General features: G+C 42.0%; 1 protein-coding gene across 1 annotated transcript in view; it reads right to left on the reverse strand.

The window, feature by feature from the left end:
* Window positions 1-25,539, reverse strand: part of COL11A2 (collagen type XI alpha 2 chain) — a 132,028-nt gene that overhangs the window by 30,414 nt on the left and 76,075 nt on the right. The window contains exons 5-28 of the mRNA XM_044305311.1: window positions 25,038-25,169; window positions 23,646-23,759; window positions 21,687-21,795; window positions 21,454-21,560; window positions 20,513-20,659; window positions 20,044-20,232; window positions 19,078-19,137; window positions 17,868-17,909; window positions 17,468-17,530; window positions 17,306-17,380; window positions 16,943-17,029; window positions 16,800-16,856; window positions 11,534-11,587; window positions 10,337-10,390; window positions 10,188-10,241; window positions 10,048-10,101; window positions 8,168-8,221; window positions 8,037-8,081; window positions 7,587-7,640; window positions 7,463-7,507; window positions 7,271-7,369; window positions 7,132-7,185; window positions 6,042-6,086; window positions 5,034-5,087 (exon numbers count right to left, since the gene is read on the reverse strand). Of these exons, the coding sequence (XP_044161246.1) occupies window positions 5,034-5,087; window positions 6,042-6,086; window positions 7,132-7,185; window positions 7,271-7,369; window positions 7,463-7,507; window positions 7,587-7,640; window positions 8,037-8,081; window positions 8,168-8,221; window positions 10,048-10,101; window positions 10,188-10,241; window positions 10,337-10,390; window positions 11,534-11,587; window positions 16,800-16,856; window positions 16,943-17,029; window positions 17,306-17,380; window positions 17,468-17,530; window positions 17,868-17,909; window positions 19,078-19,137; window positions 20,044-20,232; window positions 20,513-20,659; window positions 21,454-21,560; window positions 21,687-21,795; window positions 23,646-23,759; window positions 25,038-25,169 (1,848 nt within the window). The remainder of the gene's footprint in view (window positions 1-5,033; window positions 5,088-6,041; window positions 6,087-7,131; window positions 7,186-7,270; window positions 7,370-7,462; window positions 7,508-7,586; window positions 7,641-8,036; window positions 8,082-8,167; window positions 8,222-10,047; window positions 10,102-10,187; window positions 10,242-10,336; window positions 10,391-11,533; window positions 11,588-16,799; window positions 16,857-16,942; window positions 17,030-17,305; window positions 17,381-17,467; window positions 17,531-17,867; window positions 17,910-19,077; window positions 19,138-20,043; window positions 20,233-20,512; window positions 20,660-21,453; window positions 21,561-21,686; window positions 21,796-23,645; window positions 23,760-25,037; window positions 25,170-25,539) is intronic.

Consider the following 25,539-nt stretch of genomic DNA (forward strand, 5'->3'; position numbering starts at 1 on the left):
ACTGCTCTCTCCCTGTACTACATGTACTGTGCTGCTCTCTCCTGTACTGCTCTCTACCTGTACTATGTGTACTGTACTGCTCTCTACCTGTACTACATGTACTGTACTGCTCTCTACCTGTACTATGTGTACTGTACTGCTCTCTACCTGTACTACATGTACTGTACTGCTCTCTACCTGTACTATGTGTACTGTACTGCTCTCTACCTGTACTACATGTACTGTACTGCTCTCTACCTGTACTACATGTACTGCACTGCTCTCTACCTGTACTACATGTACTGTACTGCTCTCTACCTGTACTACATGTACTGCACTGCTCTCTACCTGTACTACATGTACTGTACTGCTCTCTACCTGTACTACATCTGCTTTACTGCTCTCTACCTGTACTATGTGTACTGTACTGCTCTCTCCCTGTACTACATCTGCTTTACTGCTCTCTACCTGTACTATGTGTACTGTACTGCTCTCTACCTGTACTACATGTACTGTACTGCTCGCCACCTGTACTACATGTACTGCACTGCTCTCTACCTGTACTACATGTACTGTACTGCTGTCTACCTGTACTACATCTGCTTTACTGCTCTTTACCTGTACTACATATACTGCACTGCTCTCTACCTGTACTATGTGTACTGTACTGCTCCCTACATGTACTGCACTGCTCTCTACCTGTACTAGATGTACTATACTGCTCTCTACCTGTACTACATATGCTTTACTGCTCTCTACCTGTACTACATATACTGTACTGCACTCTACCTGTACTATGTGTACTGTACTGCTCTCCACCTGTACTATATTTACTGCACTGCTCTCTACCTCTACTACATGTACTGTACTGCTCTCCACCTGTACTAGATTTACTGCACTGCTCTCTACCTGTACTACATGTACTGTACTGCTCTCTACCTGTACTACATCTGCTTTACTGCTCTCTACCTGTACTACATATACTGTACTGCTCTCTACCTGTACTATGTGTACTGTACTGCTCTCCACCTGTACTATATTTACTGCACTGCTATCTACCTGTACTAGATGTACTATACTGCTCTCTACCTGTACTACATATGCTTTACTGCTCTCTACCTGTACTACATATACTGTACTGCTCTCTACCTGTACTATGTGTACTGTACTGCTCTCCACCTGTACTATGTGTACTGTACTGCTCTCTACCTGTACTATGTGTACTGTACTGCTCTCCACCTGTACTATATTTACTGCACTGCTATCTACCTGTAATACATGTACTGTACTGCTCTCTACCTGTACTACATCTGCTTTACTGCTCTCTACCTGTACTACATGTACTTTACTGCTCTCTACCTGTACTATATTTACTGCACTGCTCTCTACCTGTACTACATGTACTGTACTGCTCTCTACCTGTACTACATATGCTTTACTGCTCTCTACCTGTACTACATGTACTGTACTGCTCTCTACCTGTACTATGTGTACTGTACTGCTCTCCACCTGTACTATATTTACTGCACTGCTCTCTACCTGTAATACATGTACTGTACTGCTCTCTACCTGTACTACATATGTTTTACTGCTCTCTACCTGTACTACATGTACTGTACTGCTCGCCACCTGTACTACATGTACTGCACTGCTCTCTACCTGTACTACATGTACTGTACTGCTGTCTACCTGTACTACATCTGCTTTACTGCTCTTTACCTGTACTACATATACTGCACTGCTCTCTACCTGTACTATGTGTACTGTACTGCTCCCTACATGTACTGCACTGCTCTCTACCTGTACTAGATGTACTATACTGCTCTCTACCTGTACTACATATGCTTTACTGCTCTCTACCTGTACTACATATACTGTACTGCACTCTACCTGTACTATGTGTACTGTACTGCTCTCCACCTGTACTATATTTACTGCACTGCTCTCTACCTCTACTACATGTACTGTACTGCTCTCCACCTGTACTAGATTTACTGCACTGCTCTCTACCTGTACTACATGTACTGTACTGCTCTCTACCTGTACTACATCTGCTTTACTGCTCTCTACCTGTACTACATATACTGTACTGCTCTCTACCTGTACTATGTGTACTGTACTGCTCTCCACCTGTACTATATTTACTGCACTGCTATCTACCTGTACTAGATGTACTATACTGCTCTCTACCTGTACTACATATGCTTTACTGCTCTCTACCTGTACTACATATACTGTACTGCTCTCTACCTGTACTATGTGTACTGTACTGCTCTCCACCTGTACTATGTGTACTGTACTGCTCTCTACCTGTACTATGTGTACTGTACTGCTCTCCACCTGTACTATATTTACTGCACTGCTATCTACCTGTAATACATGTACTGTACTGCTCTCTACCTGTACTACATCTGCTTTACTGCTCTCTACCTGTACTACATGTACTTTACTGCTCTCTACCTGTACTATATTTACTGCACTGCTCTCTACCTGTACTACATGTACTGTACTGCTCTCTACCTGTACTACATATGCTTTACTGCTCTCTACCTGTACTACATGTACTGTACTGCTCTCTACCTGTACTATGTGTACTGTACTGCTCTCCACCTGTACTATATTTACTGCACTGCTCTCTACCTGTAATACATGTACTGTACTGCTCTCTACCTGTACTACATATGTTTTACTGCTCTCTACCTGTACTACGTGTACTGTACTGCTCTCTACCTGTACTATATTTACTGCACTGCTCTCTAACTGTACTACATGTACTGTACTGCTCTATACATGTACTACATCTGCTTTACTGTTCTCTACCTGTACTACATTTACTGCACTGCTCTCTACCTGTAATACATGTACTGTACTGCTCTCTACCTGTACTACATATGCTTTACTGCTCTCTACCTGTACTACATGTACTGCACTGCTTTCTACCTGTACTATATTTACTGCACTGCTCTCTACCTGTACTCCATGTACTGTACTGCTCTCCACCTGTACTATATTTACTGCACTGCTCTCTACCTGTACTACATGTACTGTACTGCTGTCTACCTGTACTACCTGTACTGTGCTGCTCTTTACCTGTACTACCTGTACTGTACTGCTCTCTACCTGTACTACATGTACTGTACTGCTCTCTACCTGTACTACATGTACTGCACTGCTCTCTACCTGTACTACATGTACTGTACTGCTGTCTACCTGTACTACATCTGCTTTACTGCTCTCTACCTGTACTACATGTACTGTACTGCTCTCTACCTGTACTACATGTACTGTGCTGCCTTCTACTTTTACTACATGTACTGTACTGCTCTCTACCTGTACTACATGAACTGTACTGCTCTCTACCTGTACTACATGTACTGTACTGCTCTCTATCTGTACTACATGTACTGCACTGCTCTATACCTGTACTACATGTACTGTACTGCTCTCTACCTGTACTACATGTACTGTACTGCCTTCTATCTGTTCTACATGTACTGTACTGCTCTCTACCTGTACTACATGTACTGTACTGCTCTCTACCTGTACTACATGTACTGTGCTGCTCTCTATCTATACTACATGTACTGTACTGCTCTCTATCTGTACTACATGTACTGTGCTGCTCTCTACCTGTACTACATGTACGGTGCTGTGCCTTCTACCTGTACTCCATGTACTGTACTGCTCTATACCTGTACTACATGTACTGTGCTGCCTTCTACCTGTACTACATGTACTGATCTGCCTTCTACCTGTACTACATGTACTGTACTGCTCTCTATCTGTACTACATGTACTGTGCTGCTCTCTACCTGTACTACATGTACGGTGCTGTGCCTTCTACCTGTACTCCATGTACTGTACTGCTCTATACCTGTACTACATGTACTGTGCTGCCTTCTACCTGTACTACATATGCTGTACTGCTATCTATCTGTACTACATGTACTGTACTGCTCTACACCTCTACTACATGTACTGTACTGCTCTATACCTGTACTACATGTACTGATCTGCCTTCTACCTGTACTACATTTACTGTACTGCTACCTATAGGTAAGTTGTGAGTGACTCGATTTATTTTTACTGTGCAAGGTCCTGAAGAAGCTCCTGTCCTCAACATAGCATGTGATTAACCAGCTCCCAAAAGCTGTTTCCAATAGCCATATACAAGGTCTTGCTTTATCTGCATTAGGGTACTTTCACACTAGTTTTTTGGTATTGAGTTCCGTCATAGGGGCTCAATACCGGGGAAAAAACCCGCTTCAGTTCTGTCCCCATTCATTGTCAATGGGGACAAAACTGAACTGAACAGAACGGAATTCTCCAAAATGCATCCCGTTCTGTTTAGTTGCATTCCCAGACCGGAGAGCAAACTGCAACATGTTGTATTTTGCTTTCCGTCCTGGGATGCGGAGCAAGACGGATCCGGCATGACCCCCAATGCAAGTCAATGAGGACGGATCCATTTTCTTTGCCACAATCTGCCACAATAGAAAACCAATGGAGTTAATGATGGATCCTTCTTGGCAATGTTAAAGATATGTTAAAGATAATACAACCAGATCCATTCATAACGGATGCAGATGGTTGTATTATCAGTAACGGAAGCTTTATAAAAAAAAGTGTGAAAGTAGCCTTAGCTATCTGCTTGTTTGTTTTATTTTGGGTAAACATATTTGAGATTTCGGAATCTGGTTTCCATTATTGGTCTTATCCAAGTTATAGTCTCAAAGCCACAACATTTTCAAGTAATTGATCTATGGCTCAATTTTTTTTCAATATTTAGAGTTAAGGTTTATTTTTCTGCCCTTTACATGACATGACACCAACTTAACAACTACCTCAATGGGGTTTAGTTTTTTCATTCTACCAGACCTGTACAATATGAAATATATAGATATAACATAGTTTACAAGTGATTTTAACCACATAAGTTGATCCTGCAGCAACATATAGTTACCTACAAACAAAGTATTTAATCACTATTTGTAAATTAGTCATATTTATTACAATTACAAACAGCATGAATTCATCAATTTAATTTCCAGTACCTTCACACCTCGGGGTCCAGGATAACCAATTGAACCTTGTGGACCAGATGGACCCTGAAGAGATAAGAAGGAAGAAGGTATTACTGGGTGAAAGAGTATCTGTCATAAAGGAGGTTTTGGGGGCTCTTCAATGGCTCAGTGGACAAAAAACAATCCCATTATGTTAATGTACCCATCGGCAGAACATTAACCGTTGGCCAAAACAAAACTGTCAGTTGCCTGGTTTATAAGTAGGATGTAAGATTTACTTTAAACTACTTGTAGAGATTACTGATTAAACTCTACAATAACTGAAATGGACGGCTAACCATGTAATCACCATTTACACAATTGCAATTGAATTTGCAAGTGAAAAAAAATATTTTACACAAATTTTCAGACAACTACAATATGGACAAATTTTGCACCTGGAGCACATTCCACAATTTATGAAGAAATCAGTAAAGGTGGTCCTACTACTAAGTACAAACAGTAAAGGTGGTCCTACTTATGAGACTAATGTCAACCAAACCCGCAGAAGCAGTCAACCAGTTAATTTTTAGATGTTCGGCCTACATCTGTTTGATAGATGTCATGGAATAAAAGATCAGAGAACTTCCAGTTTCCCGATCAACATCCAACGGGCCTACTAGAGTGCCAGAGGATTCTCCAGTAGGCCTAGGCTCTGATATGATAGTGGGCACAAAATGTCCAGAAAAAAAAACCATTCAGAGCTGCCTTTGGAGCCAATCTCATACTGCTAAGGTCTAATTCTTTGAATCAATCCTATTAGACTTTACTAATAATATGTCTAAGGAACCCCAGTCTGACACTGTGCCCGATTCTTTGTTCTCAAGGGAAATAAGCTGCCGCTAAAGTTGTCTGGCAAAGGCTTATTCCACTGTCCCGACACACATGCACATTCAGCTGAACTGAGTATCTATGTATATGGGGCGGTTGGGATGAAGAGCTGTCGGCTGACAGAGGTATATGGCCATCTTTAGATGAGGTTACAGAAATCAAACCTACGTGGTTGCCTTTGAAGCCTCCAGGACCTTCTTTACCAGGATGACCCTAGAATAAAAAAAAAAAAGATTTTAGGATAAATGTAAAGTATTATATTTCCTTTTGCAACCAAAACCTTTGTGCTAAATTTCTATGTTCCTTCAGACTTAATAGAAATAATACAGCAGTCACACATATGATATCGCTCTGTGGTGGACATCTGTATTTTTTAATTGGGAAATACACTAGAAATGAATTAGGGGTTGGAGCTTTGTCACATATTGATCCCATATTTCCTGTTCAACAATGAAATTAAAAGGCTCATGGAAAAATAGGAAATCCCTTTTTATCTGAAATGTATTCTATAGAATACAACAGCCTATAGTGGTCAAAGAATGTAAATGTTTTCCTCAGAGAGAACATAGAATGCAACCTGTCACTGCATGCCGCCAAACAGGACCCTATCAGGCAACCAATTTGTACCTTAAAAATGATTGGGCCTTACAAGGAATAATGCAGAAGATATGGTTACCTCTATAGACATTAAAATAACTATGAATCCCTGAACAATCAGCAAGAAAGGCTGAAGAATATACACTATTTATGGTCATCATAACCTGTTCAGTCTTACATCTGCCATTACAAATGGTCTGTACACTGATTCTATAGAGTCTGCTAGTACCGTATCTAGCCCGGGATTTCCCTAAGATCTACTGAAGAGACTGAGATAAAAGCCTCTGTGACACTGTATGTTCCACTAAATGGACAAGATTCTTTGGGATGATTTTTGGTTCAAGATACAAAATGGCTTCTCAAAAAACATGAGGCCAAAAACATTGGAGAGAAGCTATTAATGACTTTACGAAAGAAAATTGCTGTACAATTGGTGCAAATTTTGGTACAAGCCTTATCTGCAGTGATCATTAGTTTATAATTTTCAGATGATGGTAAGCCAAAATTGGCCATTTTGACTAAATTGGCCATTTCGACCAACGTTTATATTATGTATCTGGGCAACATAAGTAAGTACTAAAAAAAGCAAATTCAAACAAACAGAAATGCACAAAGAGAAAAGTAGACAGTATAATAAGTTACATAGCTAATGTGTGCTTACAGGAGGTCCATCAGAGCCAGGGATGCCAGGAAGTCCAGGTTTTCCTAGTGGTCCCTGCAAGTAAGTATTTAATAATTAGATGCCATTTTAGAACCAACCATACACTTTTTCTATAAGACTCCAAACAAAGCACGCTTACAGTCTCTCCTGGAGGTCCTTGAGCACCTTGCGGCCCTGAAAGTCCCTGTGTCCCTGGAGTTCCCTGTTGTCCTGGAGGGCCAGGTTCACCTTGTGGGCCCTAAAAAGAGAAAGGAAGTGCATTTTCAACTATGCCGGTCTTGTCACCCTCGTCATCCTCCATAATGAGTTTTAAGAGGATAATTTATCTTACCAGGTTTCCTTTTGGTCCCCCAGGTCCATCCATACCTCTTACACCCTGCAGAGACAAGAAAGGTGTTACTATGGCAAGCACTCATCATGATATACAGAGGATGAAAAATTTAGGCGCTACTCACATGTGGGCCAGGAACACCAGGTGGGCCTTTGGGTCCTAGTAAACCTCTGACACCCTAAAGAAACAAAAAGATGACAACTTATTACAGCATAAACACAGAGTTTATTTCCTGTATTGTGATATCATGTAGAATTGAGGTTTTATTGAGCGGGACAATTCACTACATGGTCTGGATGAGCTATATCAGCTACGATGGTGAGCGATCACGACTATCTTACCAAGAAATGAGGATCATAGTTCATACGCATAAGATACAGGAATATGTCAGAAATGTAGCTATCACTTATTAAGCACAAACATATCATAAAAGGCTAGTTAACATTGCAAAAAGACTTTCTAATCTTGACATCTCAAAAAAATAATAGAAGATAGTTGCCCTTGTAGACTGAATATCTGCTTCCAAAAACTGTGCATAATTGATTACAAAAAAAGGTATAATAAATTTTCTTACTGGTTCACCGGGAAGTCCACGTTGTCCAACATCTCCATCACTTCCCTAAGAGATATAAAAATGAAAACATCAGATTCTGATCAAAGTATAAAGTAACATGGTAACCTAAGAGTACCAAAGTATGTACTCACCCTCTCTCCGTCTTCTCCTATTGGCCCCAAAGGACCCTGAGCTCCAGTATCTCCCTACAAAAACAAGATATTTCTTATCAGTGGGCCTGTAAACTTTTTGATCAAATAGTATCTTTTATAGTAGTACTTATTGAGTGACAGTCCTTGGCAGTATTATTATAATTTTTTGTTTACTCAAACGACACACTAATTGAAGAAAATTAGATAGTGCTTTTTGTATTGTGTGCTTCTAGTGGTCCATACAATTTCCAGTTTTGATAGGAAAGGTTCTGACAACTTTTAAAACTAAAAATTTATAGAAAAAATAAACAGTAAAATGTTACATGGATGGAAAAAATAGGATGTAACTGGCCAAAAAGGTTACATTATCCAAGAGAAATATTTTAGGAATATTTTCATAGAAAATCCAAAATTTACACCATGAAATAATTTCACTATAAGACTATTTCTAGCAAAACTCTTCATTTCTCCCTTTTCAGGCACAATTGCCGAGAGTGTCATGAAGAAGGCTTCTTTTATTCAAGATATTTTTGAAGAAAAGGAGGATTTTGTAGGAAAATGACTAGGAAACTATTTAAAGGGAACCTGTCACCAGTTTTATGGTGTCCTAACTAAGGGCAACATAAATAAGTGACTGATTCTTTTAGCAAAATGCTGGGTCACTTTCTTTAATTGACCCAGTCAATCTGCCAACATCTTGTATTGAAAAGCTCCAGCTGATAATGATGAGTCCTGAATATTCATGAGCTACTGACTCTCCCCGCCCACCTCCATAGGAATCAGCAGCAGGTGGGCAGGGGAGTGGCTATAGCTCTGAATTAAATATACGCTGGACTCACTGACGTCACGCTGGACTCAAATCAGCTCATTAGCATGCGGCATGTGGCATCTTTGTGTGTATATTATGAGGTAACCATCTGTCACACCAGTAAGTGAATACATCTAAGGCACTATTTAGTAGTTAATGATTGTAAATAATTAGTTAGCTTATAATCAAATATCCACATCACAGGTTCCCTTTAAGGCTATGTTAAATCAGATCACTTTGGTGTTAGGATTTTGTTGATCTGGATTATCTATACAAAGTACTTTTATACAAGTGAAATTTTTTCCACAGAGATGAAAAAAATTGTGGAGTGATCCACCATCATCAGTTGTACATGGACATACCCTATCCCGCCTTTACCCAGGGCACTTTTGTTGCATTTCTTATATGTGTTTCTGCTATCACATACTGTATGTCCACTCACAAGATGAATTTTTGTTTAAAATATTTTAGTCATCTTGTTTGCTTTTATGAATTCACACATGTCATTTTTTTGCCAATTGAATTTACACGTGCCAGTTTTTTGCCAATTGAATTTACACGTGCCAGTTTTCTCACATTTTTTCTCTCCCATTACTGTAATCTGTGTGCAGTACGTTAAAAAACAATTGTATATTGTCTGCCATTGACATTTTTGTACACAACTATATTAAAAATGCAGTTAATTATACTGTTCTAAACTGCTGATGCTGTATTCCAGTCAAATATTTGCCAATATTTTGCCACCGTTGTGGCATACTTTGACTATTAAAAGGTATAGGCACATTGGCTTATACACAGGATTTTTCCAGCCAATACCCAAAAATTTCACCACAGGTATGGCGTCAGTCAAGCCAAAGATGTAACGAGATTGTTTAAAAAAAATTCTCCAAATGTGAACCATTGATAATGGACTACTTTAACTATAAGAGGCCACATCATTAAAAGAACTTTTGTGAGAGCATATGTTAATCCTCATGAGATGTTAGGTAAAAGAAATTGTACTTTAGAAACTAAAGAGTGTCATACCTGTAATTGACAAAATTGTTACATGAAAACTAATGGATTGACTTACCCGATGACCTTTTTCTCCTGGCAGTCCAGGCAGTCCATCAAAGCCACGGTCACCCTAAAACAGAAGCAAAGATTATTACGATATTCTGTGGCACGGCAGAACAGAGATGGCATCACCAGGGTCAAATATTAAATATTTACCTTAGTACCAAATTCACCAGGCAGACCACGAGCTCCGTCAGCACCAGAACGACCCTAAGACAAGATAATGTGTTAGAGAACACGTACAAGACTTCGAAGACTGTATACTTCTGTTTATTGAAATCAAAGAGATTTGTCAGACTCCTTACCCTTCTCCCTGGTTTTCCTGGAGGTCCAGACAGTCCTTGTGGTCCTCTTAGGCCCTAGAAAAGTTGAGAAAACTCTTAGGTAGGGAGAGTGGCCCCACTATGGTGCCCATTTTTCTTAATAAGACATATGGATAGGAGTTGTGTTTAAAGATGTAAGAGAACATAAACTTAGTTTCGGAAAGTATAACAATTTTGACCAATATCAACCATTCAAATCACAAGAACAATAATGAAAGGATTGGACCAAACTGCAGCTAATCTAAGTATGGCCAATAACAATGAAGTCGACCAAACTCTCGGATTTTCATAACTGGCCAACTATCTTATCTGTATGGGGTCGTGCAGATAGTGCCCTGAGTCATGGGGGAGAATGGATGGGCATGATGAATTTCAACATCTGATCCTTTTGTTCTTAATGGAGGAGTCTGGCAGTGGCTTACTCCCATATCCCCATTGGGAACACATGTGATTGGCCAATATGAATGTGTATATGTTGGGAAGAATAGCTATAGGCCAAATGAGCAAGCTTTCTCTTTTTGAAAGAAAAAAAATTTGATGGAAGGGTCTCCCAAAAATAAGCTGATCATAGAGTGGCCACCTGCTAGGACCCTCAGTAGTAATCTGCAAGGGAACCAGGCAGCAAGTGATCAATTCCCTTGCAGCACCACCACAGGGTGAATGAAGCATTACATAAAACCCAGGCTTTCCATATAATGAACAGACATGTTGGGTCCTCCTCTATCTACTAAGAATGCCTAATAGTTTTTCTAAACCAGAGAACACCATGATTCATTTTATCATCTTATTTTCATAAAGCTGGCCATTCACATTAGATATGTGTATGGTGGCCTCCTGACTCTCCAAGATGGTAGATGTCAGGGAGATAAAAATTAAGTAGTTGGATTTCTACTGTCCAATCCTTATATTCTCTGAAAGACAAGCTGCTGCTTGAGGTGTCTGACAGTGACTTTCTATGCTCTCCCATTCACAAAATATGCACGTTTGGCCGAGCGAGCATGTATGAGAGAATCAGGAGCCAAGTGAGTATTCCAACGACAGTTATTTCATGTATATGACCACCCTACATTACGATTTAGGACACTGATGCTTATCTCACTTGTGGCAAATAGATAAACTGATCTTGTTCGTCCGATGTAAGAATATTACAACGCAATGTCTTTGTGCTTACTTAATTACCTGAGGACCTAAATCTCCTTGTTCACCCTTTAATCCAGGACTTCCTAGTGCTCCCTGGAAAAAAGAAAAAAAAGAAAAACATATTAAAGACATAAAAAGTACAACACAAAAAACTTCATTGTTAAATTCCACCTGCAGACTCTAAGCTATGTTTCCATATGAATAAAATCGACTACAGCATGAATACTTCCAGGTCATGATGAGGAACCTTTAAATAATGATTTTAGTATGGTTAAGCTGCCCATCAGGGGCGGATTAGGAACTTAAAGTGGCCCTGGAAAAAAACCTAAAAGTGGCCCCATGTTGGAGGTGGGTTCAAACTGACAGAAGTCAGGCCAAAATAAGTAGGCAGGGACAATCGGGCCTGCAATACTGTAGTGCAGCAAAGAATACTGCCCCAGCAGAAGACAGGACAACACAAAATACTGCCGCCCTCCCCACAGTATTCAACTGTATCACCATCATGAGGACAGTCATATAATTGAGTTCAGGAGTCCACCTGCAGCCGTTGAGCATCAGATCATTATGTACCTGGCCGGCGGCTATCAAGACAACTTCAGCGGCCCCCTGGGCATCGGCCCACCGGAAAATTTCCCTGTAGGGACTATGGCCAATCCACCCCTGCTACCCATACATATAAGAGTCTGAACATTTCGTCCTGCCTTCAATTGACAAGTATATGCAAATTGTCTTGCGCGATGGGCAACAATAGACTACTGGCAAAAATGTGATCTGTCTGGTTGGATTTTTTCAACCAATGTTGGCAGAACTGTATCCTGTATGGCATGCTCAGCCGATCATGCCTGATCATTGGCCACTTCACAGAAATGTAACTATATCTCTGTTTTGCCAGGTTGGAATGGTGATAGTTGGATCCAGGGGAGTAGCTATAGGGGAAGCAGGGGAAGCAGCTGCTTTGGGGCCCTGACCCAGAAGGGCCCATCCAGGAGGTATTACACAATGAAAATATATACAGTGACAGTATAGACCAGAGGTGGGTAAACTTTTTGACTCATGGGCCACAATGGGTTCATATATTGGACCCAGGGGCCGGACCAAGAGTAGATGGATGGGGTGTTTGTGTGAATTAATATAAATTAAATTTAAATTTCGTGACATTAAAGGTTTAGTTTAATTCAAGGTAGAAAAGCATAAAAAAAAGTTATTGTACAAAACTTTTATGCAATGTATTTCTTTCATAACATAGTATGTATAACTTACCTTCAATTTTAGTGGGAACAGTGTTGTTGGTCTCCCTATTTTGCTAAGGCATCAAAGTCTGGAGTTAGCTTTGTTGTTGCAAATCGCAGAATAGATACTATGGCAGCCCCCATAGTGCCCTCCATATTGTGCCAGTATATAGGGCCCCCATAGTGCTTCCCCTCTTCTCCATAGTGGCTTCCATAGTGCTTCCCCCTCTTCTCCATAGTGCCCCTCATATTTTGGCAGTATATAAGGCCTCCATAGTGCTTCCCCTCTTCTCCATAGTGACCCCCATAGTGCTTCCCCTATTCTCCATAGTACCAATCCATATTGTGCCGGTATATAGGGCCCCAACCCCCTTTCTTGCCACAGTATACTATAAATAATAAAAACAATAAACACATATACTTACCTTATTCTGCTGTCAGTGATGCGATGCAGCTCCTTTTCTGGCCTGTGTCCGGCTCTGAACGGCTCAGGCGGCGTGATGACGCCATCGCGCCGCCTGAACCGGCCTTTCATAGGCTACAAGCACTAGGCCTGTAGCCTATCAGAGGAACAGGCAAGGGAGATGCCTCTCCCCTGCTCCTCCGTACCATTCATCTGTATCGCTGTGTATCCTGAGGACAGCGATATAGATGAATATGGAGATGAGCGCTTCCGCAATGGAAGCGCTCATCTCCACTTCTGCTGCCTCCGGACAGCTCTGCGGGCAAGATAAAAAGGTCCGCCAGGCCGTATACGGCCCGCGGGCCGTAGTTTGCCCATCACTGGTCTAGACAGTGTATAAAACGGATGGAACAGCTGCCATGCCTGGTCTGAGAGAGCATTCAAAAATTTGCTGTGGGGCCCAGTCATTTCTAGCTACGCCACTGGTTGGATCATTCATACTAACAATTCGACGAACAACTGATCACCTGAATTCTGGCTGATACTAATCTTATGTGTATGGTCAGTTTGGGTTTTTTAATGAGATTCGTCCAAGTCAAGAAGTTCAAACTAGTGAAAGTCCAGTCTTCTATGGTCATACTGAATTACTGGCAAATTATTATTAATTTTTAAAGGGATTGTGCACCCCTTTTATGTTGAAGGCCAATCCCCAGGATAGGACATCAATATCTGATCGGCAGGATTCCAATACCCTGCGCTTCTGCCAGTCAGCTGTTTAAAAGTAGTTCTGGCACTGGAAGTTGGGGCCAGAACTACACAGATCCATCCATTGTGTAGAGGATGGAGCTGGTTACTGCAGCGCTGCTACCAATGAATGGTAGCCAGGTCCAACCATTAGACGGTGGATGGAGTTGTTCTGGAACCAGAGCTCCTCTGAAACAGTTGATCCGTGAGAGTGCAGGTGTTGGACCACTGCAGGTCAGATACTGATGGCCTATCCTTGTAGGTCTACATGCCAGATATTGGATTAGAGGTAACCTCGTATTTTGTATTGCCTCTGCTCATTTCTGATTAGTTCTATGAATGTAGAGTCAGTAAAGCTTTGGGGCATTTGTTAAAACAGGAGAAATAAGGCTCATTACAGTTTGCAAAGATTAGTATTTAAAGTATAATTTTACATATATAACCATTGTGGGCAGGCTGGCAAACAGGCCCTTCCAAAACCCAGTGACGAGGTTATTTCCGCCACACATCTCCCCCTTCCAGGGAAGACTAACCAGGTACCTGACCTCATGCCAGTTGGTAGGCAGCCCACCCACAACCAAATACTGGACCTGTTAAATTTGGTAGCCTGTCTCTGTCCAGTGAGTCCACCAAGGTTGTGTGGGTAACTGGTACTCCCGGTCTCTTTGTTGCTCTCTGGCTGGGAGTGGAGGTTGCTTTGTGGGCAGGAATCAGCGGTACTCTGCCCTGGTGCCAGCGCTTCAGCTAGGCAAACTGGTGTGCAGTCCTGCCCGGTAACAAAGAGACAGGTAGGGCAGAGGCCAGCGGCGCTCTGCCCGGATGCCAGCGCTTCTGCTAGGGTAGTCTGTGGGGAGTCAGGCTCTGGACAAGAGGATAGGGGAGGGCAGAGGCTGACTGCGCTCTGCCCAGATGCCAGCTCTTCCGCTAGGATGTGGTCAGGGAATCCTACCCCCAGGACCTGGTTGCGGATCTGCTGTGGAGGGGAGGGATCGCTTACTTCCTCCTCCTGGCATTCCTGCGGGGTTGGTTTGGGATCTGTACCGGCCGTCCAGCATCCCTGTAGGTCTGGTGCAGAAACCTCAGTCCCATCTGCATCATCGGAGTTAGGGGTGCTGTCTCCCTGTGGTTGGGGAGAGAGACCGGTTGTCTCCTCTCCCTGCAAGGTACACTGCCGCTGGGGAAGAGAGACGATGCTCTTCTCTCCCTGCAAGGTACACTGCCGCTGGGAAAGGGAGACAATGCTCTCCTCTCCCTGCAAAACATACTGCCACTGGGGAGCAGGACCGACTCCGGCTGCCGTTGGGGATCTGGGCCGACCGTCCAGCATCCCTGTAAGGTCGGTGGAGAGACCTCAGAGAAGATGTCGGTAGTCCTGCTCCAGCCCCTATTCCAGTGTCACTAAATATTCCAAATCTGGTCTCACCTCGTTGGAGTCAGCCCAATCTTGCATACCCTCCCTGAAGTCATAGATGTCATAAAATCGGGTCTCCGTAGTGCTCCCGAACTCCAGTTCTGTGAAAGTCTCCCACAACAGGCCAGGGCCATCGTAATCATACCCCTCCGGGTTGTCGTGCTCCGCCGTCCAGGGTGTATGCCGAGCGGTATACCACCAGAGCGTCTGGTAGGCATTCTTCAGCCACAGCTCCTGTCGCACCCGGAGCTCGAGCTCCTTCACCCTGCTCTCCCAGGAGGGGCATCCGTGGGGACAGTCGCGTCTGCCATCGCTGGTCCTCGCTGGGGAGTCTCTCGCCCCACCGACAGTGTACGCCCTCCAGTGCCTCATATCAGACGCCTTTCCGGACTGCATCCCGATCGATTAGGTCCTCCCCCTCGTCTAGTAACGCTGTTTGGTTACAAACTGGTTCCATACTGCTGTAGCCAGGGGCGCTGTACGGGGACAAGAGTTGCCCTAAATTTAGAAAATTCACGAACGGTGTCTCCGAGCTGCTTCTCCGAGCACTAGGATGCCATCCCATTGCTGCCACCACTGTAACGGATCTCCTGGCACCCCAACTGGGTACCTCCATTGATGAATGCTCCTAGTGCTTCCTGAGGGCTCCAAGCACTCCACTTGACACCGTAAGCACTGCCGACTCCACAAACTGCCGCAGCTTGGTTGGGATCTCGCCGTCTTCTATCCACCCTGGACCTACGACATGGCTTCCAGGTTCCAGTGGTTCCTTCAGAGAGTGATGCAGGAACAAGCTCTTAAAAGAGCTCAGGGATTATAGCCAGGGGAGTATACAGCATATAGCATTTCCCAGTGTAGATGCAGCCTTTTCCCCACACACATGAGACGAGGCTCTATGTTGAGGGTAAAACAGGAACTCTTTAACTCTACATGTCGGCCTTTTATGCAGGTCTTCCAGCAAGGGACACTCCCCTGGGGACCTTGTGGAGGACTGAGACAGTTTTTACATTAGCCAATCACATGCATTTACAGTATGGAAACACTCCCAGCAATTGTACACAACCCCCCCCCCCTCTGCCTGTGATACAAATAACAAACACAATGGGGTCTGCCTGTGATACAATTACCAAACACAATAGGCTAACTTAATCACTCACAGGCAGAAAACACACATTTTTCCCCAAAACACAGAAAACACCCCAAAGCCCCACATATCCCCATAAATTATACATCCCTGGATAGCTCTGATCTGGGCGAACAACATATCCAGAAATCACCCAGATCCGAGCAGGGGTTCCCGAATTCCATGGAAGTCACATTTGACCCACCGCAATCATGGCTTTCCTGCCCAAAACAGTTCTACAGATTTAGGCTGTGGGGCCGGTCTACCTTCTCCTTCAAAGATTTAGTATATAGGCCATAATCCTGAGGAAAAAGGCTGGCAAACAGACCCCTCCAAAACCCAGTGGCGAGGTTATTTCCGCCACAACCATATATAAATTCCATGCCATAACTTACCAAGGGTCCAGATCGTCCAGTGTAACCCATTGGTCCAGGAGGCCCACGCAAAGCCAACTGCAAAAACAACATGTAATTAGTTCATTCCATACTGCAACTTTCAGAAAATTCACAAATTTGATCTTGATATGGATAAGTCTTACCCTGGCCTGCTGCAAAATGGCTGCTGCTTGAGCTTCCTGTGCAGCAACTACCGGCCCCTTGTCACCACCACCAGCCCCAAACCGGAACTATGACAGAAAATTTTGAATTTATGACATATTGTGGTAACAGATTTTTTATCAATAACAGAATTTTTTATGCTCAAGCAAAATGTTCATATTCTTCATAAAATTTGCTTGGGTAATTGATCACATTTTAAGCTGCTGAGAAATACCGTTTTACAAATATATTTAAAATAAGACAGAAATAGTAAGCCATTTTGTACTTTCCACTTTGGCTGGCATCATATTCTTAACTTCAAAATTGCAAATTTTCTACTCTACACAAAAGTAATAAAAACTTACAGGAAGCATAACAGAGCTACCGGTCTGTCCTGGCAATCCATTGGCTCCTGGTAGACCAGCTCTGCCTGGGGGACCCTAAAATTTTAAAATAAAATAGTTTATATACTGTTAGGTGCAATAAATGCATCACATTTATTGGGAACCTCTTTTGGATATTCATACCCTTTCTCCGGGGTCACCAACAGGTCCAGGGTGGCCGTGTATTCCAGGGGGACCAGTCTGACCCTGTTTAAAAAATAAATGAAAGAGTCAAGAAATGTGCAGATTACAACACAAAATACAACAGTAAACTTTATTAGATTAGTTTTAGTATTATTTTTTTCTTCTTTAGCTTTTTTTCCTGTATGCCTTTTTATATAGTTTTTTTTTAAAACTCATAACAATAAAAGGATGAACAAAACTGATGTTTGTTTTTTCTGTGTAGTCTTCTTTGATGGCCTGACCCTTCCCTTTTCTGTAAGGACTCTTGGGTGTGAAAATGATGAACACAATAACATCATTGAAAACATATGCTATTTAGCAGGTGTGTGGACAGCTTTGAAAATAAGAATATTATACATACTGCGGGTCCTTCAGGCCCTGGTGGACCTTCGACTACCATACCCTGGAAAAGAAAAAAAGCATGTCATGATCATATCATAATCAGCAATTTACCAAAATTACCACAATGAAAATTGGCCATATATTAGTAAAGTTGACATCAGAGGAGCACCAAGGATTGGTATTGATTTATTTACTTGCACACATAGGTGTAACCATATTAGTTGCTGGGGGACAAATTGTCATTTTGTCAGCCTGTACTATCAGGAGTATAAGCAGGGGGCGGGCAGGACATGTGTCCCGGGAATTGGATCTCCAGGAAACAAGCCATGGCAAAGGCAACAAACTGAATCTTTGGCCTGGGTGAAAGAAAGCCAACTGCGCTTCTCTGTATTATTAAAGGGGTTTCCCAATTTAGAAAACCCATGTTCATGTAATCTAGCGGTATTAGGGAATTTGAGGTTTCTGAGGCAGGGTGCCAAATCTCCTAAAAGAGACCAGTCCTTTATGGAGACTTACTGGAAGTACTCCATGGTATGGTAAATCTTATTGGCAATGCCCCATAGAAAACAAATATGCAAAGAGGGATCTCAAAAGAAAGCGAACCATCTCACCAGTGCTACCTATTGGAAGTGGCCCCCTATGAATCAAGATTTGACTTTTCAACAAGCCTTGGGATTTGGCAAGGGAAGGGAATTTGTGTTTAATGGAGAGGGCCTATCTGTTAAGGATCCTCTAGTTTTAGCCAGAGAGGAGATTGCTTACAAAAAGTTTCTCTCGCTCTGGAGGCCCTGACTGGCCCTGCGCTAGACAGACAACTTATAAATTCACAAGTGCACTGTGTAATGTTTAGTTTTGCCTGTAGAGGCGCTGCAGGAAGATTGAACACTTGAGATGAATTAAAAAATGAGAACCAATGTGGCTGCACTTCCTGTGACTGCCTTTACAAATACTGTACTGTATGTCTGCTACAATGAAGGAAAAAATTTATATATGTTAGTGACTAATGCGAATGTTCCAGCTTCTGATTTCTGGTATATACCAATAAATGTTTGATCTAATTTTGCACTATGTGGAGGACAGGATCAGTTGACACACAGAGAACCAATTGAATAGGCAAGCAATAACTTTACAATGGAGTATTAAAGTATTAGGTAGGTGTCATTAGAAGCTCAGGGGCTCGGATACAAAATCAGAAACATGTGTATAATGTGCTCCCGGAATCTACTTACCGATTCCAAGTGAGCTGGATCACCTTTTTCTCCTTTCAGCCCACGGGGACCACTGATAGCCTGTGGGTGGCAGATATATAACCACAAAGACACAGTTATTTAGTATCAGTCAGACTTCGAAGACCTCTCCTAGGTGTTGTATACTAATGCAAATACATCTACTAGAGGAATTTCTCCATAACATCTTTTATGAACAAGGAATATTTCATGCATAGTATCTAAATATATAGACGAATATCATTTTAAGATTTAGGTACTCATTACAATTCAACTTCCTTGTCAAATTATTTTAAAGCATAAAGGTATGCAGATAACGAAGCTCATATGTGAAGGTTTGACATATGATATCACCACACACAGTGACCCCAGTAATATAGGGCTGCAGTAGTGAAAGCTGACTACATAATGCAAGCTGCAATGTTCAAGACACGGTATACACTACTGTCATATCATAAAATTCCAGGGCATGTTGGGAATTCTATGATGCCATAAGCGAGAGTCAGAAAGAATCCCGTAGACGTCTTGGATTACGCCCATTCTGACTTCACATAATAGAACATGATGTCACTGCGACATCATAATCTATGTGAGCAATAAGGATAAGTAGAGATAAAGCAAATGACAACAGATAGATGACACAAGGAGAGGGGTGAAGTCCGGAGAAGACCCTGACAAACATCGAGAAGGTGAAGAAAACACATACGACATGGTAGAAGTGGTCAACGTCGTAGAACGTTTTCACAAGAAGAAAAAAATCACACGAAGGATTGACAAGAAGAATGAGCATCAGTGACCGAACAATTGGGTAATAGAGACGAACAAGACAAAGGAATCAGGACATGACGAACGAACATCAAAAGGACCAGAGATGGAGGGAAGAATTTTGATTTGCACTCAGAGTCGAATAGAAAACATTGAAGGACGGAATGTCCTCATGCGACATTGACTTGGTTACGTGAGACTTACACCTCCACTCTCAGGAGTCTCTGCAGAGAGGACTGGACCCAGGTGTGTACTCTCCGAACCCTCATGATAATCCTTGTACACATACTCATAGTCCAGCCCGGCAGTTGGATTTTCCTCCTCACCGGTCACATATTCCTCTATGAAGGAATCACTACCCTTGACATCTGTAGAAGGAGCATTTTCCTTTTCCTTTTGGAGGGGCAAATAAGGTGAGAATACAGATAAGGAAAGGAACTATAGGTAAAAGTGAAATAAAAAGAACCAGAGCATTGCATGAGAGTGCAATTAGGTATATGTATCAAATCTTTAAAAGTATGGAGGGAAAATGGAGAATCCCATTGGATGGGTATGGGTGGTCACAGATTTTGTTTTATGGTTATGGTTCAGAACTCTGTATAAGAAGGGGTCCTAGACCATTTGATTTTTTTTTTTTTATCCATCAGTGCCCGATAGAGGAACCAGAGGTTACCTGTGTATTGGGTTGAACTTCTTGAGTGGGTTCTTCCTCCCAAACCTCATAAACATCTTCCTCATTTGGTGATACAGTATAATCTGGGCTCTGTTCTAGCACGACGGGCTCAGGGGTCAAGACAGGTTCAGTGATCTGGGCAGGGTCCTTTATAACCATAGCAAGTAAGGAATTGAAAGATGAAAAAATAGCAAAGCATGGAGAAAAAGCAAGAAAAGAAATAGAGGAAGTGGAATATGGAAGAAACAGGTCAAAATAGGGGAAAAAGATCAAGGGATAGAAGGGAAGAAAATAAAAATTGCAAGCATTAGTTTGTTATCAATTTACTCCTCAAACTTGAGGAGAACAAAGTCTCTTCCCCATCATACTGTAGAGTTACACAGATGAGGCATTATCATCCCGCTGTGAGAGGTGAACTGAGCAGTTGATAATAAATCCCATCGTAAATCTATTCAGATGATGTCCTCCCAGCCATGAATGGGGGAGTGGGATAAATTTCATTCATTTATTTATTGTAACAGAACAGTTACACAAATTGCAAAAAATGAGAGCCCTGAAGGAACAGAACAATCCAACCTCGATGATGAAATGCAGATTTACAGAGGTCAATAACCAATATCAATTATATGAATTTCTTCTTTGCTATGTTTGTGCCAATCTGTAAATTAGAGGGGGTTTGTGCCGTTGTTCTGTTAAGTATCAGAGGTCTCTTGTTTTGCATAGACAACAATGAATGAACCCCAAGCTTGGAGCAATAGGCAGAGAATGAAGCAACACAAGTAACACGATGCAAAACGAGGACAAACAAACATCATCAACATCTCCATGTAGAATGCCCATATCCTCGGAAAGAAAGGATCATGGGGTAACCGTGGGGGGAGGCGGGTGTCATGTATGTCAGATCACGCCCCTGGGATCTGCATACTTTGTTTTTGCTCTACCTGCTGGTAACTATTCCCCACGTTCCTCCTCTTGGCGGCGGCGAATTTTTTCTTGGGCTGAGCTTTGCCCACAGAATTTTTCACTGGGGTGTTTCGCTTGGCGGGGGTGTTTTTCTTGTTGGGAGTGTTTTTCTTGTTGGGGGTGTTTCGCTTGGTGGGAGTGTTTTTCTTGTTGGGGGTGTTTCGCTTGGTGGGAGTGTTTTGCTTGGTGGGGGTGTTTCGCTTGGTGGGGGCCTTGCCTACAACACCATTTTTCGCTTTGCCAGTACTCTTTGCAGGAGGAGGCACCTTTGACTTCGACTTGGCTGGTGGCTTGTGATTTTTGGCTTTGGCTTTGTTTTTCTGCCAGTGGCCATGACAGGTAAATAGGGAGGAGGACATGGGGTTTTCAGGGCAGGTAGAGACAATGAAGAACACGTGGGACACAGACAAAAAATGGATTGGAGAAAAAGAGAGAGAAAGAGACATGAATAAAACATGTGATGAACAGACGATGGTCAATGGATGCAGGAACTACTGTAGGTGTCGCCCAGCAAGGAAAAGTAAGGGGAGTACTCTGTTCCATCTAGACTTTTTCTACAAAAAACTGTCCTAACATCAAATCAGTGGAGGAGACAATGTCCTGGCTTCTAAATACACAATCATGGATTCTGCATCCTCAAGCAGGAAATAATCTCTACAGAAAGAAAACTAGAGCTAACATGAGAAAAAAAACACAGACTAATACAGGAGAGAAAATCCGGGCTCAATTTACTTACAAAACAACTGGTCCAGTTTAAAAATTTGTGAACTTTGGACAGTATAGGAATTTCAGGTTTCAGAATCCTAATAACCACAGCATGTGAAAAGAAGTAATTTATAAAAAAGAAAAAGAAAGAAAACTCATGTGGCCCTGATATAAGTAAATTGAACCCCAAATCATTTCACGAGGAGCAACAATTAAGAAAAATAGGATGCATGCCATAGAATATAACCAAAATTACATAAAATACACTAAAAGAGGAGACAAACTAAACATAATACAGATAATGAATGTAAAAGCAAGCAATTACTTGAGGAACTGTGCACATACAATGAGATTACATGAGGAAGAACGGTACATACAGATACAGGATCAGGACAAGATGAAAGTAATAAAAAATAATAGTAATAGATATATATATATGTATATTATAATTATATAATAACTATTGTAATATAAAGGGTTTATGGGAACTTGTCACCAAGAAAATTATGTTTACTCCACTGGCATCATATTATAGAGCAGAAGAAGCTGAGAAGATGAATATATTGCTTTCTGGGAAAAGGTCCGGTAGAACTAGTAATTTATCAATTTAAATCTCTGCACATTCTGGTTCGTAAGTGTCCACAGGACCGCCTACTGGACTCCTAAGACCAGAATGAGTAGAGAGTTAAATGAATAAATTACAAGTTAGACTGAATCTTTTCCCACAAAACTACAGTATATATCAATCTGCTAAGTTCCTCTTGCTTTATACTAAGCTGCCTGCAGATCGGACACCATGTCCAACATGACTTGTTCCCTTCCAACGTAAGAGTCACTTAATGAAAGACACCCGGGAATACTGGAGTTTTCTATCGTAATAATTTAGTGAGAGCTTTAGACTCCTTAATAAAAATCATTTTAGAAAAAAAAAAAGAGTTACTAGTCCCCACTGTCCCCAAGGTTCCTGGCAGCAGAAAGGGTACAAAATGGCCGCCACAGATATTACACAAAAAAAACGTATTCTGACGGGGAGCTTTAGGTGTCCGTGACTTTCTTTCAACCAGACAATGCAGATAGTAATGACTGAATAATGACCAAGGACAAGACTCTGAGGTAGTGACAGGGAAATATAGACACAAAACACAACAGAGATTATACATATAATGCTCTAGGCCTATCAAAAATAACTGAATAAAAGTGTGAAACTACAGAGATAGGATAAGAATTGCCCCTTTACCCCTGATTAGCCCGTATTATTGCCCATCTTTATCTATTGACCCTAGTTAGCTCCTATTATTGGTCATCTTTACCTATTGCACCCTTGTCTTGCTATAAGATGGAACATCTCTGTAATCCTGACCCACGTTCCTGGCTGGGCAGCCTCCAGTTCTACACTTATACATGCCAGATGGGATGATATGACACATGACACCAGGATGTACAGACTGACACATCCACAGGTTACCTGCTCAACGGCACCCCCTTCAGGGGCACTTGCAGTAGGTGGGGCAGACGTGCCTTCCTCCTTATTGTCATAATAGTACGGATATTCATAATACTCCACCTCTTCCTCTGCATACTACATGTGGCGGGAGGAGGGAGAGGGTAGTAAGCGTAGGAAAAAAGACAAGAAAGAGTCCCTTCTGGAACTGTTAATAGAGATTGAGACGTGCTGGAATGCTGCCTGAAGACCAAGTCTGCTCACGATTATGTGTTTCGTGGCACAACTGTCTGAAATCACGATATCACGAAACCACGAAAAAAATCTAGTGAAAATGAAAGTTTTTTGAAATATCAGATCACAACTAAATTTGATTTAGCTTTCCAGCTCCTTTCTGAAGCTGTAAGACAAGGTCTCAGCCTCATTCCACCACTGGTGTTAGTGAGATCAACAAGGATCTCATCTTACTCAATCTCTTAAGACAGATCATATACAATGAGTAATATTGAAAGGGAGAGTCTAGACTGAGGTGACAGGTAGAAGGCAAGAAGAAGAAGGATAGTAACACATCTCTCTGTCTATAATGTAATGTCCACAGTGTGGTCCATACAATAATCGAAGGCTTTTGAAGGACTTTTCTCACCAGATTCAAACTTTCTCTATGAGTTTGCTCACTTTTATGACTGCACAAACATGTGTGTCAGTCTGGCAGGTTGTAGATAATTCATTGATGAATTTGAGTTGAAGTGTAAGTGGCCATTGGCCATAGTGGACTGTAATGTGACCTGATCGACAGAGGGTAGAGGCCAAATATGATCTTGACAGCCCTCAGTTGGGGCATTTCTGTCAATATGTGGACATGTGCTCTGTTATTGAAGCATCACTTAGTCCCTGTTCACACTTTCACATTTGGTATGCTCCCGACACACACGCTAAAAATATCCATAGACCTTCATTCACCCAAGCTATGCCAAAAGAGTATACAGTGGGCCGAGAGGCATCTGCATTTTTCCTTGTAATAGAAATCGTAGTCTGCTGTACTTTACTACACAGAGGGACACAGTAAAAAATAATCAATAGTTGATAGATGTCACTGTATGCCTATAAATTAGATTATGTTTGGGGCTTCATATTCCTATGGAACCATACAACGAGGTGTGAACGGTCCTAACATACAAACTACTATTATTCGATTCTACTCTTTTGTCACAGTCCAATGCTGAGGACTAAAAAAATGTCTGCACAATAAAAAGGCCCCGAAAGAAAGAAGCAGAGTGGAAATCAGAGCGATCTTCAAGGTTTTCCCTTGTGAACACATTTTTGACTTTTTGTAGTATGAACAGCCCTGTGTATGCAAGAGAGATACCTGGAAGGCAGAGAATACTGGCTCCTTGCCTTTCTACACCCCGTACTTACATCTGGCCTTGTGTTGGGGTCTTGGGCTTGAGGAGTGTTGAGAAGAGCAGAGTCGCAGTCTGGACTGTAGTGTTCACAGTAGTCATAAGCTGCCTGAGCGTTATTTGCTATAAGTAGTTGTTGAATGTCACCCTGAGGACGAACAAGAAAACATTGTTAAACCAACAGGACTACACTAGTTATATATTACCTCAATCAGCGACAAATCAGCACAGAACCTTTAATTATTTCTTTCTATATTGAGTTCAGATGGATTGGGGTTCCTTAGGCCTAGAAGAGGAGATGATTCGAAAGGCACACCGTCGATATGTACAGAACATCTTTGCCGTGTTCATTGTACACCTAGATGTACCATCAATAAGATCTACAAGGTCCGGCTCTGTTCACAGCTGTGTCCGAGGCTCCATCACTAATTCTGTGTAAATTGATTGAATAGCACCACACGCAGAGCACAAGGGAACCCCAACAGAACCCACCATAAGTCAATGTCGTCCATTGAGCA

The sequence above is a fragment of the Bufo gargarizans genome, chromosome 9, assembly GCF_014858855.1.
Source record: "Bufo gargarizans isolate SCDJY-AF-19 chromosome 9, ASM1485885v1, whole genome shotgun sequence".
Taxonomy (NCBI): Eukaryota; Metazoa; Chordata; class Amphibia; order Anura; family Bufonidae; genus Bufo; species Bufo gargarizans.